This window comes from Argiope bruennichi, chromosome 8 (genome assembly GCF_947563725.1).
Source record: "Argiope bruennichi chromosome 8, qqArgBrue1.1, whole genome shotgun sequence".
Taxonomy (NCBI): Eukaryota; Metazoa; Arthropoda; class Arachnida; order Araneae; family Araneidae; genus Argiope; species Argiope bruennichi.
Window position 1 is genome coordinate 59511129 of NC_079158.1, and position 13157 is coordinate 59524285.

The window sequence follows — 13157 nt, forward strand, 5'->3', positions numbered from 1 at the left end:
AATATGAAAGATATTTAAGTGAAACCATCATATGTGAGCAACATAGAAATTATTGAACAAGTTTGTGTTTTCTCTCTACAAAACAAAGCACTAGCTTTGTCAGTAATTATTTATTTACTTTCATTGAATCATAATATCGCCAGCAATAAAAATTTCAATGCACTCCTTGTCTTTGAAGGTAGACAAAAGAAAAACAAAAACAAAAAAAGAAAAGAAAACCACAGCGCAATCGAACTCGCGACTCGCTAGCGTTACGTCACAATCCTTAGACCAATCATAGCGAAACCTACAGTGACGTTTGATTAGCTCAAGCACACAGAAAAAGACGGAAGGTTAGCTGTGGTGATTCAGTTTTGAATTAGATTTCATTGGATTCGTTAATTTTATGCTTAGGGTGAGAGAAGAAAAACCACTAAGTCTTTGTAGATTCCACTCATTACTTAGCGCTTCACGTTCGTTGCCTTATTTATTGTGCTCGTTCTCATTTCGTTGGACGGAACCTTTAATTTTTCTGGAAAATTCTAAAATCTCATTAACCGGAGGAGTGCTCTTTACGTGAAAATTTCGGTATGAAAAATAATTGATTTTATAAAAATCGATTATGTAGTTGTTTTATTGATCTCCAATTATCGTTGATTTATTAGTCTATTTTATCCGCTGCTAAAAATACTTTATTTAGTAGCTGATATATAAGATTTTAATAACCGCAAAATATGCCGCAACTGGTTAATTCCGATTTATTATTGAAAACAGTATTTAATTCTGTAAATATTATCATTATTTTAAAAATAATATATAAGATTTATTTTATGGGAGAAATTAAAAATTTTCTTACCAATTAAAGGACTTAATTTTTGATATTGATTTTTTTCTGTGTAATTAAGTTTTGTTGTGTAAAAGTTTTACTAAATATTTCATTTAAAAACATAAAAATACGGACATGCAGAACCTATAATTATCTGTTCTGAATGTCCGAAAATATGCAGATCAAACTTGAATTATTTCACCTTCAGTGTGAACTTTTAAATCTTAATACCTGATGTATTTAGGTGCCCTTATAAATATTTTGTTATGTCTGATTATTAATTAATCATAATATAAGATGATTACCGCCTTGTAATACTTTTATTCATATTTCACTAAAATAATTTAATTAAGTATTTTATCAAATTACCGTAGTAAAGATGTACACTAGTGCTTCATTTTTTTTATTTATTTATTTTTTGCTGTATTTTACTGTTTAAATATAAATGTTAGTTCAAAACATTCTGAAGATGAAAATTTGACAGGCATTATAAATTTAATATATATAAATTTCTCATATTAAAAATATCTTGGAAAAAATAAAAATTATTGTTTGTGAAAATGAATTTGTTCATTCTTTGTAAAACCTATATGAAAATAAATAGTGAATACTGTTATTATCTCTGTATTGAAATGTTCTAGGTCAGTGATTTGATTATGATATTGTGTATAAATTTTATGTAGTATTGACAGTATTTTTTAAATTTTTTATAGTATGTTTTTCATTATAAATATTCTCTGTAAATATTAATTCTAGTTATTTCTTATCCTTCCTTTGCGGTATGTCATCCATAATTTCATATTTTCTACTTGGATTGTAATTATAGAGAAGTATTATTGTTTCTCAAAGAGATTTTTTTTTTCAATTTACAGCTGAACAGACATGTATGTTAAAGAAGCAAAAAATTCTGTAAGCAATCCAGGATGGATACTGTTGCCAGAACAGATGGATGTTTTAACTAAAAAACCATACATTTATAATGCTACAGCTGGCTCATTTTTAGAACTTCTCTTTTTACAAAAGTATGTTATTAAAAAAAAAAAACTATTTATGCAGTAACTTTATTTGTTTTTTTTTCCCTTTTTTTTTTCTTTCCCCAATGCTCTTTATGTGATATTTCTTCTCAAGTTTTAATTTTCTATGTCGGTGATTTTAAAGTTTTGTACCGCACAAGACTCAAAAATATATTTGTCATATAAGTATTTTCTAATTAAAAATCAATATTCTTAAATTGAGTTCTTATAATTAAAGGATGAAATATTTTATGGTCTTTAATTACATTTTTAAATAGAACTTTTATATTATAATAAAATATAAATATGTTATGTAATACAATAATAATTTAAAAAATTAGTTATTAATAAGGGTTTTTTTTTACAAAATCTTTTATGAAAAACTGTACAATCATATACATTATGTAATGCATATGTACAATGGTTTAGTAAACACTATATGTTCTTAAAATACCAAAAATATCCATAATCAAAAGCAGAATAGTTTTGAGAATATAGTGCCGTTGCTAAATGTTGGTGAAACTTAATTTTTTTTTTTTTTTTTTTTTATGGAATAGATAGCTTGCTAAATTAAGAAAGGTATCCGTCATAATGGCTATCAAAAGAAACAAAGAATTATCAATATGATGATGGAGAACACAATATTCTCAGATTTTTCATAATCTTATGGGAGACCACAGCTTGATATTATAATGAAAGTTCTCATACCCATTTAAATAGTCCTAGTATGATTTTAATGTGTTTAAAAGTAACTGATATATTCTCACAGAATTTTATACGGAATAAATTTAGACAATCTTCTATGTAATGATATTTTATATCTTAAATGAAAATGTGGTTTTAGACTGTTTCTATAGCCTTAAGACATACATAAATAAATGTTAAATTATTCACCTATAATATTCTATAATTCCTAGCATTTATATATATATATATATAAAGTTAATGAGTTGAATAGCTGCAATTATTTTAAATGAAGCAGTATAAACCTTGTATTTTCACGTGATGTTGAAATATATGGAAATTTTGAACCAAAATGCTAATATTATCATTAATTTATATTATTCTAAAGTTTAAATCTCTTTCAATTTAGAAAATGTGTTTCTTAGTTAATGAGCAATATTAGTTTATTTAATTATTAGAGACTTAATATATTTAGTTCAGAAACTTCAAACAATAATTATTTCACCCTAATAATTTATACTTAGTTAATCTTAAGATTAAAAAGAAATTGTTTATTATGATGGATTAATATTAAGTAATATTATTACTTATTTTAAAGACAATATTTTAATTATTTCAAAATATTTGAGTTGTTAAATTTCTCCTTTTCCCTTCAACAACCAGCCATAATTTAAAATTTGCTTAGTAAAAGAAGCATCAATTTAGGATTAATTCTAATCTTTTTGTTTCAAATCATTTTATCAAGACTTGTTCATTATGATTTTTATTTTATTCCAAATTTTAATACCTTTGTTTTATCAAAGTTTAAATTTTACAGCTTTATTTTGGAGAGCATGGTTTTATGGCTGTTGTGCGTGGCTGTAGTTGAAGTATTGAGAAGAAATAGAGCAGGTTGTATCCAACAGAGCAAAGTGTATCTTATCTTAAGATAAATTTTGTTCTAGCCTGCTTTCTGATTTCTAATTTTAGTATAGACTATATTGTTCCCTGAATATTATTTAATATATCAATTATCACATAGATTTATTTTATATTGTATTATAAATTTTGAAGTATTCTTTACAGACATTTTGTTTGAAGCTGTTAACAAAATTCGTTTTAATTAAATTCATTGCTACATTATTGTAAATTTTAAATAGCTGTGCCAATTTATATTTAAAAATATTTTTGACATAGCTATAGTGCATTGAATGCCATATCACTCAGCATCGCATAGTATCCTTTTATTTCTGACTTGTATTAGACATGGGCAAAGATTTAAATATTTTTCTTATTACATTACTCTAATTGCCATTAGCTGATTATTAACCATACCATTATTTATTAAATCATTGTTAAACTTTCCAATAAAAAGTTTATACATGATAAATTAGACAAAGTGAATGGTTTATACAACCAACATGAGAATGCACATACTTATTAACTACTAAAATGCACAAATTTTGCATTTTTTTTTTTTCAAATGTGCAAATTAGCTACCTTTGTTATTCTGAAAATAACTCATCAGTAAATCGTATTTGTCTATTAAATCAAATATTGTACAAATAGTTTCTTTTCCAGGACACTCTCCAAATATTCTAAATAGAGATTTTATTACATTTGCAAAACTGAATGAGGCTTATAAATATGACATGCTTTTTAGCACTGTTTTATGTCTTTTATCACAAAAAAAAAAAACTTGAACTACAAAATATGTCTTGTTTAGATATAACCTTGAAATTACCTAGGATCACTTAGCCGCATAATTATGTCATACTACTTATCTGCTATTGAACTGAAACCTTGCAATTAATATTTCACAAAATATCAGATGTGAAATTATTTTTTTAATTTAGGATATCTTTTTTTAATTTTAGATTGTAATATGAAAGAAAAATAGCTAATTATTAAGTATTATTGACTAATTAGTAGTTATATATACTTTTTCAACCTTATTATATCCAGATTTTCTCTACTATTCTATCACATAATATATATTTTCAAATTAAAAGATAAATTATTTTAATGTGCATATTAATATTTACCTTATTAAATTATTCTATTATTAAGTTTTATTATTTGATAAATCTTAATTTTTTATATTTTCTTTTTGCATGCTTCTAAAATTGTGAATTTATTTCAGATTCTGGATGCGATTATCAAAATATGTTCCTATGCAAGTAGCACCTTGTGTTCTGACTTGTCTTGGGTTATCTATTAACCTTGGTTGTTGTTTGACATTTTTGTACTACAGTCCTGATGCAAGGGTTGAGGTAAATATGTTGTTAATAATTTTGTATAAAAGTAATTTTAAAATTTATATTCATTTTATCATTGGATTTAAAATATATTGTTCTGAAATATTTCAGTTATGGGATTTATATTTTACGATCTCTCTTGATCTACATGCATATTTTGAAAATAGTTATATTTTAATAAATGAGAAGATACGTATACTTAGTCTCTCAGATAAATAGAAGAATATGCTTTATATAAAATTATTTAGTGGATATAAACATTTGTAAATTCCTTTTAAAGTAGTAATTTTTTAAAAATTTACTATTTTTGAAATTTTATTTAGGCTCCTTCATGGGTATATGTATTATGTGCTGTTGGGGTTTTTCTTTATCAAACGCTTGATGCCTTGGATGGGAAACAAGCTATAAAAGTTCAAGATACGCAGATAGAAGAAGTCTACGATCATGGTTGTGATGCCATTTCCACTGGTATGCTGTCATTCGAATTTTAGTTCAGTGAACCATTTGTGTAGTTTAATGAAACATATTATAGCATAATGTAATCATCCTAATAATGCCCATTTTGATTATGTTAAAATATCTGTTACATTAGAGGATGAAATAAATCCTCTATTGGTTAACAAATAATAATTATTGATTAACAAATATTTATCATAGTTGTAACAAAACATTACTTTTTGGCCTTACATTGAAATACTGACCTCAGTTGTTACAATATTTTGATTAACTGCTGTTTAAAAGCTCTCATGTATCTTCTAAAATTCCAGTTAACATATAAAGATCTTATCAAAGAATTAGTCTTTTGTTAATATTTTCATTTGTGGTACAGATGCTGCACCATTAAAATTTTTCTCTGAATAGATTTGTGTCAGTATTGTCCTGCTAAGACATTATGATTTTACAAACCCTCCCCTTCCTGAGAAGGACTAATTGGTCCTTAATTGCTTTGTAGGTAGTTTTATTCTCTCTGTAATATTGTACTGCTCCTTGTTTGATGGATAGATTTAATTGTTTAATGAGAGAAAATAAGAATAAATAAACCTAATGGGCATATTAAAGAACAACACAAATCTTATAATGGTTTGAAAAAGAAGGAACATTGCTTTCTATTCTCAACTAGAATCTTGGCTATATAAAATTATGAATTGACTATTCAAGTTTTATTAAAATCTTATGAGAAATAAGAGATGGAATAATGATAATTTTGTGTTTTAAAATAATGAAGATAAAAATTGATATAACATATTCATAATTTTTTAATTGTTACAAAATTTATTATATTTGTCTAAAATATTTTTTAATTCTTTTGCAGTGTTTGTGTGTTTAACTACCTCTGCTGCCTGCCAGTTGATTAATTTGCCATTACTCATGTTTTTATTTTTTATTGTCTCAATGCTGGTATTTTATAGTGCTCATTGGCAAGATCATGTGACACATGTTATGATTTTTGGAAAGTAAGTTTCAAATTTCTATTGGAAAAACTTAGATTTTCCTTTATAAAATTTTTTTTGAATAGGGTGTTAAAATCATAAAGAAAAAATATTTAACATTATTTTCAGATTTATAATAGCATAAATAGTTAAAGCATAGTATAGCATTAAAGTTTAAGAGATGTAGTGTATTATATGTATTCTTTTATTTTATTGTAAAATTTCGCCAAGATAGACAAACTATTTATGATTTCAGTCCAGTTTGATGAAACTGCTACAAACTAACTGCTGAAATTAAAATCTAATTTATTTATATTGGGACTTTTGAACTTCTTTAAATTGTATCCACTTTTCAAGTTAGATAAAAAAAAAAAATTGTAACTATTTTGAACTTGGAAAATGAAAGTAAGGTTAATTAAGAATAAATGAAAGGAAATACTTTTCAGAATTTTAGCAGTAAATCTGCTGATATTTCACAGATAAATTAAAACTGCTGTTGGAAAGTGGTTGTTTGATCGATACGTTTGTTGTTGATAAAATATAAAAAGTTCTGCTTCCATCACTACATTGTTATTCTTTATGCTCATCGCACATATTAAGAAACACAGATCAATTTATTTTCTCTTTTGCATCAACCATTTATCATTAAAAATATCAAATACTCGCTATTTTCCTTCCATTTTCTTCCATTTGATCGTCAACAGAAATATTAGTCAATCTGCTAAGATATACATTTTTTATTGTATACCAAAATCACATTATTATTTTTAAATGCACAAAAACTGAAAATCTAGAGCGGAATAAAATTCAGATTACTAAAAATATACAGCACTTTTTAAATTCTATCACTTATTTGTAAAAATGAGTTTTAAAAAAGTATCTTTTTATCTTCTTTAGGATAGATGTATCTGAAATACAGTTCTCGGTAATGTTGGTTCACTTATTGACTGCTTATTATGGACAACAGCTTTGGCGATCAACAGTAATTAATTTTATCATTATTATAGTTTATTTTAAAAATATCTTGTAGCTTTTTGTCTTTTTAAAAGCTTAAAGAAGTAAATTTTATTATTAATGTATTTGAAATTCCTATTTCTTTTTAAGGAACTTCAATAATTTTTGGCTTTTCAACCTTTTAGCTTTAGGCTTTGAATATAATATTATAATATGATTTATTTTGTTAACAAAAATTAGTTTTAAAAGTTCTTAGTGATCTATTAACTTATTCATAATGATAAATATATTAGATTAATTAAATCGCAATGAAACATCGATCAGGAAAAATTTTAACTTTCAAGAAAATTAAAATATTGATACAAGCATGATACAATTTTAAATTTAAAGCATTTATATATATATATATATATATATCATGCTTTTATGATTTTTTTTCTTAGATTTCTTGTTCAAAAAATTATTTCTACTACAGAAACTGTATACTATAGAAAACATGCTTTTTTCCACAATGTATTTTGAGTGTTCTTATAATTAAATACATAGGAAAACTTCTATTTTTATATTTTTAATAAACAATTATGTAGCTACTCTAACCATTACTAATAATTTCTTTTTTTTAGATCTTTGGTTTAGAGTTAAGACTGATACTTGGATTTTTGTCATTACTGAGCATGTGTGGTACCATAATCACCAACATTGGATATGTACTTGGAAATAAAACCCCTCTTGATGAATATGTAAAAGTTCCAAGGAAAATGGTATTTTTTATTTAATTGTTTGACTTTTTATAATATCTTAGTTTCATGACTCTTTTTGTGTCGTGTCTATGGCTTATCTGTTAATGTTTATAATGAATGTAAATAATCCATTTTAGGGTATCCAGATATGGAATCCTGTTGTTCCTGTTTCCATTTTGACTCTCTTTGCTGCCAAAGCTTATGCCTCGGGACTTTTTCACTCTAGTCCATCCATCTTTATAATTGCATTTGGTCTGGCATATGCAAAACTGACTATGAAACTTGTGGTTAGTATTACGTTATGATTCAGTAAAACATTTAAAATATACTGGATATTTTAGGATAGTTAAAAAAGTTTTTACTATTTCATTACAAAAAATTATAAAATTTTTAAGAAGATATAAATCTCTAGATGAAAATACCATCTGATGATGTTTTAGAGTTGATTTGTGTCTTTATATATTTTTAATTTATATTAATTATATGCCAGTACCATATGCGCATAAAGTAATATATCCTAGATCATTTAAATGCTTGCAAGTATAAATGCATTACTAAAACAACGAAAGAAATATATTTAAAGATATTTTTAAATTTAAATTAAAAATATATAGAGAGAAATAAGGTTGGTGTCATTGAATTTTTTAAAAATTTCTATTTCTTTTTAAAGGTTTATAAAAATGGTTTTTATGCATGAATATATTCTAAAATTGTTAAGGAAAATATGAAAATTTTAGTTAATTATTAACTAAAAATTTAATCAGAATTTTGGAGAGGTTTTTTTATCTGAACATTTATTATTTAAGAAGTAAGTGCATGGCAGATTTGAAAGCCTTAAGTTCATAGGTCTGCCTTAATAGAACATTTTGAAGTTATTTTCATCATGCATATTGCATGATACAATATACATATAGTAAATTGTAAACATTATCATGTTAAAACTAATTTGGAGATATCTGAATCTCATGAACTTATTATAATTCGTATGATACTTTAAGGATAATATTCAATTGTAGCTTTTGGAGCATAGTCATAGAAACAATGTAATCATTGAATACTTTGCTTGTAGTTCCTATGGTACAAATTCCCAGAAAATAAAGCAATAATGCAATTATAGTCATTTTATATTTTTTACACTTAAATGAAATTCTTTTGTGAAATGAATGTCTCAATCTTTTTTTAGTACTTAATTCTGTGGGCAATTGCATTATTTGTATAACTATAATATTCACATCGATTTAATAATTTAAGTGAAAAAGTGGTAAGTTCTTGACCTGTTTTGAAGAATAATTTATTATTTAAATTCTGAAAAATAACTGGTATATTATAAAACATTATAATTTTGAAAGTGTTTTTCTTCCCCTGCATGAAACAAAAAATGCAATTCAAATATTTTCAACAATATTTTCTTTTACTAATTGGGTATTTTCAAATCGGTTGCCAGTTGAATATCTTCATTTGTGGAATGGTTCTTAAAAATTTATATGCATATAAATAGACATTCATATATATCTTCTCATTTATTTAGATTGCTAATGTTACGTATGCTGATGTGGAACTTTGGGACAGTAGCCTTGTTGCTCCTTTTCTTTTGTGTTTAAATACTTATTTGCCCACTTCGTACATGTTGCCAGCATGTACAGCTTTGCTTTGTGGTTTGGTAAGTTCTGATAATTTTTTGATTGGTTTTTAGCATACAGATTATTATTCTGGATTAAGATAATTACTGTTGCAGCTTTTCAATTTAACATTCATTTTATGATATAAAGATGGTTTTAAGGATGATATTTATTTTGCAGGTATTATATCTTTTTAGATATTTAAATATATCCACTACAAAAAAAATTAGAGATGTAATTTACTTTCCATTTAATTTCAAAAATGCATCGTGCGTGTTTGCTTTCATTGTTTATATTATAAAATTATATTTTAACTTGTGAGGGTATGCAGGGGATCTTTTGACTTCACAATATCTTTTTTTTATTTTTTTATAAAATGTTAAGAAAGCTTTCTAGAAATATGGAATTATTGTTTCCTGTATCTTTATCGATCAATATTGTAGGTTAGACTACAAACATTGAGTTAATAATCCTTTGTATGTTGTGATATTTTAGATTTATTTTTAATACTGATATGATAGATTAGAAACATTAGCAGTTGAGAATCTCTTACAAATATTCTCATAATTAGTAAAATGAATAAACAAAAGTACCATTTAATACTTGATATAAGCTCAGATTATGTTAGGTTTTTATTCTGATATAAATTACCAATATACTTACATTTTTCTCAATTTTAGTGGATCTTGACTAATTCAAAATATTTTTAACTCTAATTTATGTTTTTGTCTTTTTAACTTTTTTTTGATATGATTCGAATTTGTTTTTAATAATTCTGAGTCAGAATTTAAAAAATGCATTTTTTAAGTTTTAATACTTTTACACCTTGTGTCTTCTGTGATTGTAAATTAATAGTTTAAGACCCTTAATTCATTCAAAGACTTTCCTGTTGTGCAGTGTATTTCAGTCAAAAAGATTTTTAGAAAATTTTAAGCAGATATGAATTATACTGTTTATTTTATAATTCTGTTTTATAGTTGTTTTATCCTATTGCAGATTGTGATTTACTTATTTATCAAAATAATTTTGTGTGAAATTCTTAAATTTTATTGTTACATTTTATTTATTAAAATTCTGCTTTAATAAAAATTAAATTTAAAAAATAAATCTTGACTTTTGCTATCCTTTTTCTCTTAATAATTGCCATTTTTTCTATTGCTATGTTCTTTTTTATTAGACTGTTTATCTTAAAATAATTCTTATTGTAGTCTTGTAAGTTTTGTATTAATAAAATTCCACTGAATAATTGTTAGAATCTCAGAACCTTATATGATTTTTGTATTAGGTTCTTGTGGGTGAAATTAACTCGGTTCTTGTTATCCATATAGGTTTACAATCTGATGGATGTGGCTCGTTATTTCACTTACATAAGTTGGGATTTGCGAGAAGCATTAGACGCTTACATCTTCACTTTGAAGTATCCACCTGGCCATCCCAAATTCCACTCCAAACACAGTGAAGGTGTGTACGTCAATGGCTTGAACAACAATGAAATTCTTGGATCTGCAAAAAAATTAGATTTACACTCTGATGATTGAAAAGAAAGCTCCAGTTGAAAAAGGGGGGAAATTCTGAAGCGTTACTATATGTGGATCTTGATTCACATTCGAATTCTCTTCGAGTCTAGAAAAGAGGGAGAATATAACAAGTACAAATTTAGAACAAACAAGCCAGTTTAGAATTGCAAGCTTTATTATATTAATAAATCTTAAAAGAGAGGTCTACTTACACTGTGAATCATTAGTGCATTGATGTTATACATTAATTTGCAATGATGTATATTAGTGAGAATATGAAATAAATGACCGGTATCCACTAAGATACATTGTATAAATATACACTACTTTCATATCAACATGCATTTTATTTATTCAATCCATGCTGACTGCATATATACTGTGATTGTGTATATTTATTGAGAGATATGTGATCATTGTAAAATTAATTGCGTTGCTTCTTGGTTTTAATGTTTTTGTAATTTTAAAGGATCTGTTATACAGGATGAGCTTGAAGTTTTTTCCTTAATCATAATAAAAAAAGTTTGAACATTATTTTATTTATATGTTTGTTTCTTAAATTTGGTTATTGAATTTATGACAAGACCAATTTAAATGTGTACCTCTTTGTTGCTTGAACAATGTTGAGGTGGTATTCTCGTTCTTATTATAATACTGTCTTGCATTTAACTTTGAACTGTTTAATCCTAGCTTTCAATATTTTAGTATCATGATGTTGCAGCCATAGAAACAAATTACTTTGAAGAAAAATAGCAGATTTGATATACAGAACCAAAAAGTGCATTGCAATTCCTCCCATATTGGTGCTAATTATTTGATTTTATAAAAAAGCTTCGTGCAGGACTATGTATCACATTAATTTATTACCATTATTTTGTTCTAAAGTTTTGATATTAAGAAAAAGCTTAGTGTTCACCCTGTATTCCTTTTACAGAAAATTAAATTGAGACTTTGTGATTGATTAAAAAAAACATACTTTGAAAGTATTATTAGATACAAAGTATAAATCATTTTCAAGGAAAAACTGCTTTTATAATTCTTTTTATATTAAAAGAATTTTTCAAAATTTTACATGAACTGTATTTGATACTGTATTACTTGAAAACGTTGATGTACCTTACGTTTATGGGGAAAATCCTTTTTATATTTATTTTGCAATTTGAAATATTAACATTGTTACACTGCTGGAATTGTGTTCAATTTATATTTATTTATTCTACTGAAAATGTTTTAAAATTCTAGTCTCTGTTAATGTTCAACCCTCCAAGGGTCCTAATAACTTTGTATTCTGATAAATTAGCTGAAGACCAAACTGAATTTATTTTTTTTTATGTATACAGGAAAGCATTGAAATTTCTTAAACATGGAACTTTAAGAAAATTTACATAAAATTGAAGAAACAGTTCAGCAAGTTAAAGCATATTGAAAAAATTTTTTTATTATTCCAAGCTATTATTTAACAGTTATATATTTTTTAAGAAGGGGAAAAAACTTTCAATACTTTAGATCTATACAAAATGAGAAATATTTTAACTTTGTTGGAGGGTTAATATGAAATATCTATAATGAAATGAAATGGTTTTAACAACCACTTCATTAAAACTTGTTATACTAGTCTTAATTATTGCATTTTAATACTGTTTATATTATAATTTATTTGGCAAATAGTTTTTAAAGAGATGTATAAAATTTTTATTATCAGAATTTCTATATGATCAAAATTTTTGTGGATCTTTTTAATAATTTAGAAATGTTTTATATGATAGCATGTCTTTGATTTTTTTCTATATATATATATTTATTACTGTGACAAAATGAAATATGCTTTCACATTCAATGTTGCTTTTTATAGTTTTTTTTTTTAAGTTCAAATATACTTTTTTTTTTCCTTCTTGTTATGAAATTTCTGTCTTTCATAATTGTACAGATTTTGAAAACACCAATAAACAGGGCATTTTAAAATTATAGTATGAGTTTTTTTTTTTCCTTCTAATTTAAGTCCGTTATTCAGAGAAATAAAAAATCTGTGAGTTTGATTGTAGGTGTTAAGAGAAAGTGGTTTTAAAGATTTTTTTGGTATGAAAAATTTTCTAACTTATCAAATTGTATGAATCAGAAAAGTCGGCTTTAATTTTTTTGGAATTTTAACTTGAATTAC

The 13157-nt window shown here is 25.1% G+C and overlaps 1 protein-coding gene across 1 annotated transcript; it reads left to right on the forward strand.

Annotated features, from left to right (window-relative positions):
* The first annotated feature begins 339 nt into the window (after positions 1 to 339).
* On the forward strand, positions 340 to 12964 carry LOC129981054 (cholinephosphotransferase 1-like). The gene is made up of 10 exons (XM_056091681.1): positions 340 to 567; positions 1678 to 1827; positions 4625 to 4754; positions 5063 to 5207; positions 6052 to 6193; positions 7067 to 7151; positions 7747 to 7884; positions 8001 to 8150; positions 9392 to 9523; positions 10811 to 12964. The coding sequence occupies exons 2-10, from the start codon at positions 1688 to 1690 to the stop codon at positions 11018 to 11020; spliced, it is 1272 nt and encodes a 423-aa protein (XP_055947656.1). The 5' UTR covers positions 340 to 567; positions 1678 to 1687; the 3' UTR covers positions 11021 to 12964.
* Positions 12965 to 13157: the final 193 nt, after the last annotated feature.

What these genes read in the sequence shown, in the direction of transcription:
- LOC129981054 (XM_056091681.1), top strand. Translation starts at nt 1,688, where the DNA reads ATGTATGTTAAAGAAGCAAAAAATTCTGTAAGCAATCCAGGATGGATA. An exon ending in GAACTTCTCTTTTTACAAAA is followed by an intron (nt 1,828 to 4,624) that starts GTATGTTATTAA and finishes AATTTATTTCAG; the next exon opens with ATTCTGGATGCGATTATCAA. An exon ending in CAGCTTTGCTTTGTGGTTTG is followed by an intron (nt 9,524 to 10,810) that starts GTAAGTTCTGAT and finishes TTATCCATATAG; the next exon opens with GTTTACAATCTGATGGATGT.